Source organism: Poeciliopsis prolifica, unplaced genomic scaffold (genome assembly GCF_027474105.1).
Source record: "Poeciliopsis prolifica strain line A6 unplaced genomic scaffold, Auburn_PproV2 SCAFFOLD010, whole genome shotgun sequence".
Lineage (NCBI taxonomy): Eukaryota > Metazoa > Chordata > Actinopteri > Cyprinodontiformes > Poeciliidae > Poeciliopsis > Poeciliopsis prolifica.
This window is the reverse complement of record NW_026562385.1, coordinates 1,078,599-1,091,651: the sequence shown is the minus strand read 5'-3', so window position 1 is coordinate 1,091,651 and position 13,053 is coordinate 1,078,599. Positions and strand designations below refer to the sequence as shown.

At 38.0% G+C, this 13,053-nt stretch overlaps 2 protein-coding genes across 7 annotated transcripts in view; one reads left to right on the top strand and one right to left on the bottom strand.

Moving 5' to 3' along the window:
- Nucleotides 1–6,618, top strand: part of dnm2a (dynamin 2a) — a 30,638-nt gene extending 24,020 nt beyond the window's left edge. For 5 of the 6 annotated variants that reach the window (XM_055035099.1, XM_055035098.1, XM_055035096.1 and 2 more), the window contains 6 exons: nt 415–524; nt 651–762; nt 964–1,128; nt 1,564–1,787; nt 1,878–2,129; nt 2,429–4,715. In XM_055035099.1, coding sequence (XP_054891074.1) covers nt 415–524; nt 651–762; nt 964–1,128; nt 1,564–1,787; nt 1,878–2,129; nt 2,429–2,501 — 936 coding nt within the window. In that variant the 3' untranslated portion in view covers nt 2,502–4,715. Of the gene's footprint in view, nt 1–414; nt 525–650; nt 763–963; nt 1,129–1,563; nt 1,788–1,877; nt 2,130–2,428; nt 4,716–5,894 lie in introns of those variants that run through there. The other variant, XM_055035100.1, reaches the window with a different exon arrangement.
- On the bottom strand, nt 6,461–9,699 carry tmed1a (transmembrane p24 trafficking protein 1a). The gene is made up of 4 exons (XM_055035103.1): nt 9,344–9,699; nt 8,493–8,590; nt 8,211–8,397; nt 6,461–8,130 (listed from the first exon to the last, which is right to left on the bottom strand). Exons 1-4 carry the CDS (start codon nt 9,518–9,520, stop codon nt 7,912–7,914), a joined length of 681 nt encoding a protein of 226 aa, XP_054891078.1. The 5' UTR covers nt 9,521–9,699; the 3' UTR covers nt 6,461–7,911.
- Between the last annotated feature and the right edge of the window lie 3,354 nt (nt 9,700–13,053).

Genomic DNA, 13,053 nt, shown 5'->3' with positions numbered 1-13,053 from the left:
TTCTTCTATAACCCATAAAAAGTAAAAGTTTAGATACCAAACATCTTAGTAGTGAAATAATTTTAAAAATAATGCTTTGTCCTTTCTTCAGAACCCAATTTCAACTGCATGGTAACCTCATGGAATAGCATAGAAATCAAAATGATTAAGAAGATGCTGTCTAAACAGTTTTCCTTATAATTGAAGTAAAAAAGATATATAAAAATTAACAAAATGTTGCCCCATTTACCAAGGCTGTTTTTAACTTATTTGCAACAAGTGAAATTTTATCACTTTGTTTAATAGATTAAGATTAAACGGATGCAGTCATAGATATTTGAATGTATGAACTCAAAATGTCAGCACCTGTGTCTGTAAAGTTGTTTTTATAGTTTGCATTGTATTTTCTTACATTTGTTCTTCGTCTTATTTAAGGAAAAAGAGAAGAAGTACATGTTGCCTCTGGACAACCTGAAGCTCAGAGACGTGGAGAAAGGCTTTATGTCCACAAAGCACATCTTTGCAATCTTCAACACTGAACAGAGGTCGGCACATTAGTTTACCCCAGCGGATGCACATCAATATTATCCTATTGATTTTGGTTCTCTTGCATGGCGTAATGTTAGATATAGCCTAAAGGAAAACTTTATCGTTTTTGTTTGTCTGAACAGAAACGTCTACAAGGATCATCGACAAATAGAGCTGGCCTGTGATTCTCAGGAAGATGTTGACAGCTGGAAGGCGTCCTTCCTCAGGGCTGGGGTTTATCCTGAAAAAGACCAGGTATGACTAATGATTTACCAACATTGGTAACTCTTGGACTCCAACTCGGTACTTTTATTTGATATTACGTAAACAAGGTAATAAAAGACTAATAATTTGTTTTTAAGACTGGACATTTCTATTCAAATGATGCCTTTATAATTCTGTAAAATATAGTATTCCAGCCCTACTCTCTTTTTCTAATGGCTTCTTTTGGCTAAGGTGGAGAACGAAGAGACGGCACCCACAGACACGTTCTCCATGGATCCTCAGTTGGAGCGGCAGGTGGAAACCATCCGCAACCTGGTGGACTCGTACATCGGCATCATCAACAAATCCATCAGAGACCTTGTCCCCAAAACCATCATGCACCTCATGATCAACAATGTGAGCGGAGCCAGCAGAACTTGCAGGCGAAGGGCGTTATGTCTCATATGTGGTTCAGCCAGTTGACAAAAGACAAACTCTTATCTTGATCCATTTAATTGAAAAATATTCACACAAACTAAAAGGAAAATCATATGTACTGCAACTCTGAGAAATTGGCATAGAAGTTTAGTTTTTGTGATTCAGAGTGCAAAGGAAAGCAGTAAAAGGAAACTCTCTGTCCATTCCTGATGGTCACATCATAGTCGTCCCTATTATAACACATCTACAATATAAGTGCTTTTCTCACTATTACTGCTTCCTTAAACATATTCAGTTTCAAGTTCTAGTTTCAAGTTCTAGTTTCTTACTCCAGAAAATTCAATAAATATTTTCTCTTTTGGCTTGTGTTGCTCTTGTGAAAGTAAATTCTTGTCATTGTGACGATCCTTCCAGGCGAAGGATTTCATCCACTCTGAGCTTCTAGCTTATCTTTACTCATCGGGGGACCAGAACAGCCTGATGGAGGAGTCGGCTGACCAGGCCCAGCGCAGGGATGAAATGCTGCGCATGTATCACGCCCTCAAGGAAGCGCTGCACATAATCGGCGACATCACCGCCAACACCATCTCCACGCCAGTTCCACCACCAGTAAACGACAACTGGCTCCAGGATTCCAGGTTGTTGTTTAATCAAACAGTTTTTATTTTAGCATCAAATGATTTGCTATTTTAGCGTTGGCTACATTTAAATATATGTATCTGTTGCAGCCCAACCCCTCAGCGAAGACCACCTCCTTCATCGTCCCAGCCCCCCAACCGCCCTCCCGCTGTTCGGGGCTCGACTCCAGGGCCCCCCATGAACCCCACCCCAGCCTTTAATCCCTCCCCAGCGTTTGGTGCCCCTCCGATCCCATCTCGCCCTGTTCCACCCGCCGGTGCCTTCAACAGCAGCCAGGATCCGTTCAGCGCACCACCACAGATCCCCTCCCGGCCGGCCCGTGTCCCACCCGGTGTTCCCAGGTGAGACTTTGATCAAAGATTAATCACTAATCTTGTTGCACTTCATGTACAACATTTTATCACCAACATCTAATGATAATGTCTTTCTAAAGTTGGAAACATTTAGTATCGTTTCCCCCCAGCCCCATCCTTTTCCTCCACCTTTATCGCATTTCTTTGAACTCATTCTTGTCTTTTTATTGTTGGTTTCCTCTTCCTCTCTGCCTCTTGTTTCTTCTCTCTTTGGGTTTTTTGGCTTCATCACTGTCTCTTTGTGAGCGTGTCTCACACCTTGTCTGTATCTTCTCTCCCTGTTGCAGCCGAAGACCCCCTGGTGCCCCGTCTCACCGGCCCACCATTATTCGTCCTGCAGAGCCTTCCCTGCTAGACTAGACCTGTGGCCAAGCCCACCCTAGCATGCTTTTTTGTTCCTACACACTGTTGGCCTGGAATGGAGGGGGTGAATGGGAGGGGATGACTTAGTGACGTGTACATTACAAGCAATGTTAATAAGCTGCTAATACTTTCTATTTACATGCACATGAAGCAAAAAAAAAAAAAAAAAAAAAAAGAACTTATCACTTAAATTTTCCATTTCCCTGCCATGTTTTCCAAACTAAAGCCCATCAAAGCCTTTAGCAAACATTTCAAAATCATTTCAGATTTTCTTTTACATGTTTTTTTTATTATTCAAATGGTTGTCAGCCACACGCTACATAGAATATCATTTTCACGGTGTCTCCCCTCCTCTTTTCCTCCACTCCCTCCATTTTTAGCCCCAGATACTCTGTGTATAGAATACATTATTGTCGATGTTTTACTGGTTTTTCACATCCCAACTCATTTCATACTGAAAACAGTTACTTGACATGACAGTGGTGTCTACGGTGGTGTCAGTTATGAATAATTTGTTCTTGTGTTGTTTTCATTTGAGTGACTCTTTCCTGATGAGCATTATAATTGTACCTTTAAAATTAAGTTCAGTCGACTCATAAAAAAACCAAGACGAGACGCAAGATATCCATAATCGTCCCGTCTCCGTTTCTTCATATAGAAAAGATTATTTTAATTGCTCTTCCAAATGGAAAAGATTATTTTTGCTTTAGTCCAAGCATTTCTAGCCACTTGCAAGAAACCACTTGTAGCACAGATGCTGTAGTCTGGACACTAAGCACCCCCACACCTCCAGGAGAGGGAGACAGACTAAAGCCTGTCTGCTCTTTCAGAAATGTTAAAGTTTGATTAATAATCCTTTTTTTCCTCTTAATCCCATTGAGATTTTGGTGAGGTTGAGTCTAATTCCTAGATTAGCTGATTCAAACAGAGAAGATTTCTGTGAAAGAGGATTGGATTCTGAGCTGCAGGGTGTTAAGATGAGATCTGGGTCACAGAGCAGGAAGATGTCTAATTTCTCCTTTGGAAAATATATTATTATTATAATTATTATTATTATAGTTATCGGTTCTGCTTCCAGGCGTCAGGTATATTGTAAATAGCTGGCCTTTACAGAATTGTCTCATTTTCTCATGGGGTTTATATAAATAAATAAATATTAGGCTTAATCATCCCAGGAAATGTAAAACAGCCACATCAGTCTTTACAGTAAAAAAAAGGACTAAGTTTCAATTCATTTACTTTTTTTTTAACCTCAGTATTCTAAAAATAATTTTCATCTCCTATTATTTATAACCTGGGCATTTTTTCTTTTTTGGACGCACTTCTAGTAACTTGATTCAGTTTCCATGTTACCCAATTCCTTAACTTTTGCTCCATTTTTTTCAATTCTGCTGCAGCCTCAGGTTTCAGGATTTGTTGGGAGTGTTACTGGGTCTGTACAAACACAGCTGTGATTATATGCTGAGAAATGTCTGATTGCTTTTTAAGGGTTTGTTCTTTATATATAGATATAGATATATAGTCCTATATCTATATATATATACATAATTTAAAGCTTTTTTTTTAACCTTCGGGTGTTGGGGGAATGGTTTAAGTTTGGCCCACTTAGATTTCCTTCTCTTTTTGATCATTTGTGGTGGTGAGTTGGTGGTGGGGATTTTGGTGAATAAGCTCAGGTTCCATCAGAGGAGCTGCCTCGGACAAGGAGAAAAAAATACTGCACAACCACTAAAAGATTGAAGAAAATGATTTATATAAATCCCAAATTACTGTCTTAAGACAGGATATGTACTTTGTGCCTGTTTTCTTTTCTCCTAGTCTTGCTTTCAGTGACAGAGCCTGAAAACCTAAAACAAAATCAGCATTGAATTCTAAAAGTAATTACCATAATAGATAAAAAAAAAACAAAAAAAAAAAAAAAAAAAAAAAAAAAATAACTAAGTTCCCACATGCCTGTCACTCCAGCTTGTCCATGTGAAGACTGTAAAATCTACATGAACATGTAGGAATACTGTCTGTGTGTATCATCCATCCTCATTCCCTCCCCTCTCTGAATCTGCAGGAAGGGGTTGGAAACCATCCCTCAAACATCTTTCTTTTTGTTTTATGAACCCTTATGAAGTGCCTCTGTAGCAATTAATGGATTTTTAATAAGTATCATGACCTGATTTAGAAAGAAAAGTAAATAAAGAGGTGTGTTCAATAAAGGGACTGGTTTTGGTGGTTGGTGTCTTCTTGTGTCCTGTGTGATCTGCTGTTTCTGTCACGGGTAGAGAACCTTTATTAGTTTTCTGCTCCGCTTCCTAAACTTAATAGATACACTTTGCATTTCAGTTTCTTCTTATGTTCCTACAAGTATGGAGGTAAAGATCACTAACCTACCTAACCTTCTAGTTAGTGATCTTTACCTCCATACTTAACCTGTCATAAAATAAATATTTGCATAAACACAATAAAAGTAATTAAATGTTCCTTTAGGTCATGTACAACTGTTTATTTGGGTTTGTTTCCTTACATGCTGATGCTCTGCAAAACTGCATCACTGTAGGAAAGAAAATAAAGGAAGATTAGGTGGCAAACGATCTGCTTTTCTCTGCAAACTCAAACATTTTCTATAGAAACTGAAAAATTATTAATCCCATTGAATTCCACAGTAGTATTTGGAAAACATTCTAGATATTCTTGCAAATATCCTTGCTTCACGTAGGTATGTTTTAATGGCACAACCTTGTATAAACCAACAAACAGCCAAAATGGCTTTTTTTAAAACCTGTCTCTATATCTCTTCCTGTTTTAAAACATTTCAGGCTTTTTTCAATAAGACTGTTTGGTTTTTGGACTTTTCTCAATGTCTTCTCCTCCAATCAAACTTGTAATTATGACTTTGCTCAGATTTCAGTGGAGGAATGCTACAATCTTCATGCACATGTTGCCTTTGTCCTTAAATTAGAAACATCTGTGGGGTTTTTTTCCAGAAAGAATGACCTCAATATTTAAACTCCACTTTGCCTTTTTTAACACGCTCCTTTAATCACTAATTTAGTTACCCATAATGCAGCAGTCATGTTCTGACTAGTGGATCTTGCCACCTCCTAGTAAGTTTGTTGCAATATAGCAATGTAGTTTCACTTATTCATCTGTTTTTTGTCATGTGGTTGAAAGCTTAGCAGAATGTAAGGAACAAAAAATTATTTCAATGTGATCCATGGCCAATTTTAGGGCAAGTTTTAACATTTGATTCACGTTCCCTGAAATTTCCAACTGAACCCCTCTGTTCTCGTTGAGTTATTGTGTAAATATCAGGTTGGTGTTTTGTTTCTTTGCAAAACCTTTTCTTTACTGCATCTCACTAGATCAACACACTAACGTACGCTGATTGTTCCTGAACAGGCGCCCTCCACCGGCTCCCCGTGGAAAACACTGGTGACCCAAAACCAGCAGGCATTGAACTTGAAGAAGTTTGGCAATGGAGGCACAGAGGAGCTGCATGTTTATGTCCTTTACCTTTTCTAAAGGACATAAAGCCACTTCACAAGACATCTTGTTTTGACATTTTCAGCTGCTGAAGCTACTTCAGGGGTAATAATCTGTAACAACAATATTTTACCATTTACTTCATGTCGGGAGTAGCCCTGAATATTATATAAACTTTGGACATGTTTATAATAATAAACATGTCTATTAAATAATCATGTTTATAAAAAAATTGAGATCTGTTTATTGAACCTTTATTATCAGACAATGGAAAAACCACGAGGTGGACAAAAGGCCATTTTTTTATACCATTTGTTTTTCTAAAGCCAAAGCAATCTTGTCCAAGAAACTGGCTGTTGCATTTGAAAATAATTATCTGAATGTAAGGACTGGTTTATTAATACAAGGACATGGAACAAAATGCAGTGATGTAAATACACAAGGCAGCCATCCATCTTTGTGAACATTTAACTTCCTCTGTAGAATCCCAGTGTTTGCTTTTGATGTTAAACAGATTTTTTTTTTTTTTTTTTTACCAAACTATGATCCAATGAGGGTAATATTTGGAAATTATTTCTCTGAAGGTTTGAAATATCAATAAGACTGTTAATTGTATTTAATAAAATAACAATGGAGCAAATTTTGGCTTTCTAGATTCACTTGACAATATTCACAAATATTAATATGTTAGGGCTTTTATGTTTGAATTGTCTAAGTATATTTGATCATCAGTTAATCTCAGCACTTCAAATTCATAAAGTGATAAGTTTTACTTTTTCTTTACTGTGGTTAATATGACTTAAAGTAAATACAAATGCGACTGTGTAACGCACACACTTATTTGAAAGGTTGATGACTCCACATGTGGTTGTTGCCATATCCAGGCCTATTAATGGAAAAATGAGTGGGAGGAAGAAGTGTGGTTGAAAGAAACATTTATGAATTTGTATGACCTGGAGAGTCAGCAGGTCGAAACTTCAAGTATCAACATCCTGATTTATTTAGGACATGAGTTTCAGCCTTTTCCGCTTTCATTATTAGCTGCTTCTGAACCAGTGATGATGTCAGAGGCATAAGGTGAAAAACAACTGTACTGTTATGATACACATTTGATTTCACATTTCATCTGGAAATTAAGGTCCCAGAGTGGAGAAAAATTTGAGAGAATCAAAGCTGTCTGAGTCCATTGAGACGTTTTCAAAGTTGATGATTTAGAAAGTGAAGTCATGTGATGTCAAGTGATGGTCCACTGAGTTTTCTCAGGTTCCAAAGTCCACACAGCAATCTGTCACTTCTTTTTACAACAGTTCATTCTTTCCCCGGCTTCTACCTCCAGGTAGATACTTATTTGATTTTCTTGCAAGGCTCGACACCTGTTTAAGTATCATGTTTTATTGGCCTGCAAGCTAAAACGGGCCAACTAAAATGAAGATAGGTAAGAGATTTCGCATTAAAAAATAAAACGCTGTGAAATCAAACCTTGAAAAATTAAACGTTAGTAAAAAAAACTGGCACCATTTTAGCTCCATTGGAAACTGGCCTGAAAAAACCTCCACAAAATCCTTGGAGGATACAGGCTGATCACTTCCACGCAACATGGCAGTGACTCACGAAAAAGAACCTCAACGAAGCATTCAGTCTGAGCTCTATGAAGTGGTCAGATTTGCTCTTTCTGTATTTTATCAATCCTGTGTGATTGGTCATTACCTGTGAGCCACAGTAACCAAATGAGCAGATATTACCTGCTCAAAATGCATCACAGACCTTCCTAAAACATGAGTTTCATTTTGGTGACCAAATTTCTCGAAAGCGTCTCTGAATCATGGATCTGTAGATAAATATGATGCAATGGAATATCAATACAAAATATAAAGTAAAAAAAAGTTATCTTTGTTGTCCTGTGAGGGATAAAATGAATGCGCCCGTTCTGTCGTCAAGTGCAGACCCGCTTGTTATTATCAAAGAGACGTCTCAGGGTGTAGATCTGAGTGACGGCCACACCAAGCATCACCATCAGGTTCAGACAGGACCAGAAGGACACTCGCCACAGGTTGTCCTCTAACAAGTAGCGGTCCCTGGCCTCAAAGGCCCGCAGCACACTCTGGACCTGACGGGTCTTCTCCAGGTGCCGGTACACTGAATCCATTGTTCTCTGAAACAGAAAGATTAAGAGACAGGCAGCATCAGTGGGAGGCAGCAACTTGCAAGATACAGGAAGTTTCCCCTTCTCACCCTGATTTCTTCTATTCTGTCGTCCGCCACGCTTTCAGTCACTGTGAAGTCGATCCACTCCTCTTGGCCTCCAGATGTGTTGCTTTGACTGCTAATTATGACTTTGAAAAACACCATCTTCTCAAACATCTTACTGAAGCTGTTGTCAAAGCATAACCGGTAATCTCCAAATTCTGTATGATCCACCCTGACAGAAAAAACACAATGTGTAGTAACAACGAGACATTATTAGTAACCATGGCTTTAGTTTCAGATCAGCAGGAAAGCATTAGGAATACCCACATATGGATGCCGTCAGATGTCCTGAACTCAGAGACCACCCGGTGACCACTGGGTGAAATCAAGGCAAACCCAACATCCAGACCGGATCCTGCGATAACCTTCAAACAACAAGTCACATATTCAGAGTCATCCTCACATTTTAACACATGCAGCTGCTCAAGTTTGCCTCATGGTATCTTTGGAACTGCTACCTGAAATTCAAATGAATGGCATGATAGCAAACTAAACAACACAAAGCAGCCAAAGCTTTCTCAGGTTATAAAGTGTCAGGTTTCAGTCTGACAAAAACCAATGGTCACATTAGTTTCCAATGATGACGCATTACTAGGAGGTTCCAGACAGTCTGCAGCATCAATATGCTGACAGTGGTGTCATTTTTTTATCTGTTTTTGATCAAGAAATTATTCAGGGTTAAACAGTCAAACTCTGTCTTTCTCTCTTCATCAGAGAATAGCGTCCATAGATATACGTAATTTAGGTTGGCCTGATTTTGTGAATAGAAATAGATCTGTTGGGCTTCTTCTCTGAGTTTGGTTGTACATTAAGGATTCTTAGGTAGACATTAGACTAGATTGAATAGCCACATTGCCAGAGATCCTAATGTTTTACTGATTCCTGTTTAGTAGCAGGCTAGGAATCTTAAAAAAAAGGTTTCTGTCCTGCCCCATTATTGTGCATGTGCCTTTAAAACTTTCAGCGGTTTTCTTATCTCTCTGATAACAAGCCCAAAGTCCAAACTGCTCACTCGGTTGCTTGCAAACCTTTAAAACAACTAACTAAAAGATATTCCAAACAAAATAGTTAAATAGCAGCAAAAGGTGCACCGAGGTTCCTCTTCATATTGTTTTTACCTGGTATTCTATCTCCATGGTGTCACCTGTTGTGGTAGTTTGGTAAAAACACTCTGTGCCGCCTGTGGGTAGCATAAATGTAAACTCCGTGTTTTGATGTGGCCCCATATCCAAAGCCAGCCCCACAGTCAGACTCAGATATCCCATCAGATAGAGCTGTGCAGGCGAAGTCATCATTGAAGGGTCCAATAAAGAAAGTGGCTCCACTTCCACCAGAACCTGGGTAATTTCTCCTGTGCACAATAAGCCAAGCGCACTGAATGCGTGTAATTACTTCCTGTCATACTCCGGTGGTTGAACAATAGTCTGTCAGACAGAGCTTGCGTCCTGAGTCAAAGCTGAGTCAGTGGAGCCACTATCTGAAGCGCTCTGCGGTCTGGACTTCACACTCAAACGACCTGTGCACCTGCAGTCTAATAACAGCCATGAAAACAGCATGTTGACTTTGGTTATTATTTATTTCAGTTTCATTTTGCGGCAGAGATGGAAAACTGTGTGGAATAGTACACAAGTTTCAGGGGGGATCATTATGACATGACCTGACCGAACAAGGTCAGAGGTAAACAGATGCTGAGAGGTTGCTGTGTGTCGACAGGGTTAAACCCAGGCTTTTAGCTGTGATGACACATTTATTAATGAATCAATATTTACGGTATATAAGGAATCTGTAATTTAATTATTTTATTTTTTTTTCAGTGTTCTCATTTGCGTTTTAGAAAACAGAGGCCACTTCAGAAAGTTTTATAACGGGTTATGTGGGAGTAATGCATAGCTCTGGGTTTGTGCACCAAATAAAAAAACCACAAAATAAATAAATAAGTAAAATAGAACTTTATGAGTTTTATTCATGTTAATTAGGGGGTTGGGCCAATTCTCTATGGGATTTTTAAAAGCAACCTAACAGCATAGCGATTTATAAGTTCATATTTCAAATATATTTCAAACAAATTGCAAGTCAAACATGTTTTTTATGCCCCACAATTTTCCATGACTGTTAAAACAACTTTTATCTTCATTTTTAACTGAAGAGCAGCTCAAGTCATGTCCTCTGACTCTAGGAGGCGCTGTTCGTTCTGAACATCTGAATCTTAATGGCCCACATGTTTCTTTCAGCACACAACCCAAACAAATGAACATAAACTCATAAATTAAATAAACTCTTCACGAGTTTTGATGAGAAAAGTGAAAGTGGAACCAAGTATTTATCGATACTGTGTAAAAGGACATCTATTTTCTTGATGTCTGATTTTAATTCTGGATTTTTAAAATAATTTGTGTTTAGTAAATGAGAAAGAAAAACAGAAGTTTTCATAAAATTCTAAACTTGCCATACATTTCATTAGTGCTAACCTATGTACCTGCAATTTCTGTTTTGGGTAGTTAGTTATTTTGGGAAATAGTTTTTCAGTACAACTGGTTTAACCGAGGCATGTTTAGGTCTGATAAGCTTCATTAAATGTGATGTCAATACAAAGTCTTTGCCACTGAGTGCTTTTGGAAACTGAAATCTGGCTTTTTATGTTGCTTTTGAAGTTTTGACTTCTTCCTCCCTGGGTGGCCTTTCAGCCTCAGACTTGTTTCACTTTGGATAACAGTTTTTACTAGCCTCAGCCAAAAATCTCCTTAAGCTTTTAGCTTTTTGTTTTGTTTGTCGGATTTCTCACCAAAACAGGTTAAACTCTGAAAACCGCTCTCCTTCCTAAGTGGTAAGGAAGGAGACTGTTATATATATAACACATGAATGGGTCTCCTTCAGCCTTGTGGAAATTGTATCCCAAAGATGAATCAGACTTGCAAACATCCACAGTTCTCCTGGTGTCTCAGCTGAGGCGCCACAATAAAAATAGAAATACTACACACTGTTTACTGTATTCCAGTAGTTTACTGGAAATCTATTCCAGTGAGAAGTTCGTGAAAGGAAACCTAAAAGGTTTTACTAAGAAAATGTATGTACATTTCTGAATTTACAAAATGTTATTTTAAAAAAAATCTCAAAAGATTTGTGACATTTAGAAATAGGAATAATTTGGGAAAGAAAATATGTATGAGTCTTTTTACTTGATGTAAGTATTTAGTTTCAGCAGTATTCACGAGCTGTTATGAATCAGCTTGTTTTGGAGGAAGTGAATATCAGATTGCACCTGCAGACCTTTTCCTAAAGCCACATGTGGTGAGCAGACTTTACTGTGTCTAAGTTAGTTGAGAAGTGCTCTCTCTTAAATATGCAGGGTGCATCGCCACAAAGGAGTCAAAACTGGTGATCAGTCTGCTGGTCTATGCCCTTGAAAAAGGTTCTACATCAAAGACACATTTTACCATGCCAAATAAACATCCGTGTATTTTGGGGGGATTTCTTTTAGCAAACAAATAAATTTTAAATGATATTTATTTATTCATTTTTACAGAAAAGGATGTGTCTCCCCCCTCAAAAAAAGAAAACAAATCTCTAAAAAGAAAAACCTTTGCAAAGATAAGGAAATCTGCGCAAAGCATTTTAACGTGTCATTATTTTATGAGGAAGTGGTCAGCAACTAAAGAGAAGCTCAAAGAAAATGTGGACGTGTCTGTGATGTAAAAGAGATAACCAATTGAAAATATGAATGTCACTGGTCTGCATGGTGCTATAAAACCTTTGGGATAGATTTAGCCCTCTAGTCCAACATCAGTGTTTGACCTCATAAATGTCCTGTTGGTGAAATGTACAAATATTTCCATAAGCACGCCCCTGGATCTGACTTCTCTAAAGACTTCAACCTCATAAAGATAACTCATCTAATACTTTAATGCAGTATTTTGGCCACACTGAAAAGAAGTCTATTTGAAGGAGTCAAGATGAAAATTTCTAACCATGAGAAATGAGGGTCTATATTGCAGAAATAATATAATAAAAATGAAAAGTGCCAATAAACTTTTAACCCTACCTCACATAAACTTGATGAGGAGAACAAGGAAGCCCACACAGAAGACAGGAAACTCAAGCAGAAGTTAAAAAGACACGTTCTACGCTGCAGACCATTCAGGAACAATTTGAGGTCAGAAAAAACAACCATTATGCAGCGAGTTGTTCAACATGATCAGTAAAAGCTATTCAACTGGACTGGAAGGTCACAAAATCCACTAAACAAGAGAAAATGTTCAGTTGTAAGTTTAGTTTGACAATTATTAACTATATTATATCAAACCTTTCACATAGGCTTAGTCACTGATTGTTTTACCTTTAAAACAAAACATTTTGATCTTGCTTTTTGTTTTGACAAATTGTTAAACTGGACTTAGTCATTCCCTATGAACAGTGGAACAAAACCTGCCAAAGAAACACTTTTAAAAGGCTTTTAAAGCCTTCTAAAAGATAAAGGCTTTAGGAAGTATAAACAAGACAGTTTCCCCGTGAATAGAATATTGTGGCTTTCAAAACAGACAGAAATGTTTTAGTGGTTATACCAAAACTATGTGACCAGACTTTATTTACTCTAAACAATGATGAGAATGAGAAGATTAAAAGATTGGGATTGTAAGTTTGACTCTGGGTACAAATGTTGCTTAAACGTGTAGACAAGCCGCAAAGAGAGAGTTCAGATGAGAGGAAGTGTGAACGACATAGCTCTTGCAGTGAAGTGGGAGGGTGTGAAATAAGGTTAAAATGCACATTGTTTGATCTCCCCTTCACTTCTATGGTCTCTTCTTCAGCAGCCTTTACATTCTAAACTTAG

Coding starts and splice junctions, on each gene's coding strand:
- tmed1a (XM_055035103.1), bottom strand. CDS start 9,520: ATGATGACTTCGCCTGCACAGCTCTATCTGATGGGATATCTGAGTCTG. Junction 8,591..9,343: donor CCATGGAGATAGAATACCAG/GTAAAAACAATA, acceptor TGTTGTTTGAAG/GTTATCGCAGGATCCGGTCT. Junction 8,398..8,492: donor ACATCTGACGGCATCCATAT/GTGGGTATTCCT, acceptor TTTTTCTGTCAG/GGTGGATCATACAGAATTTG.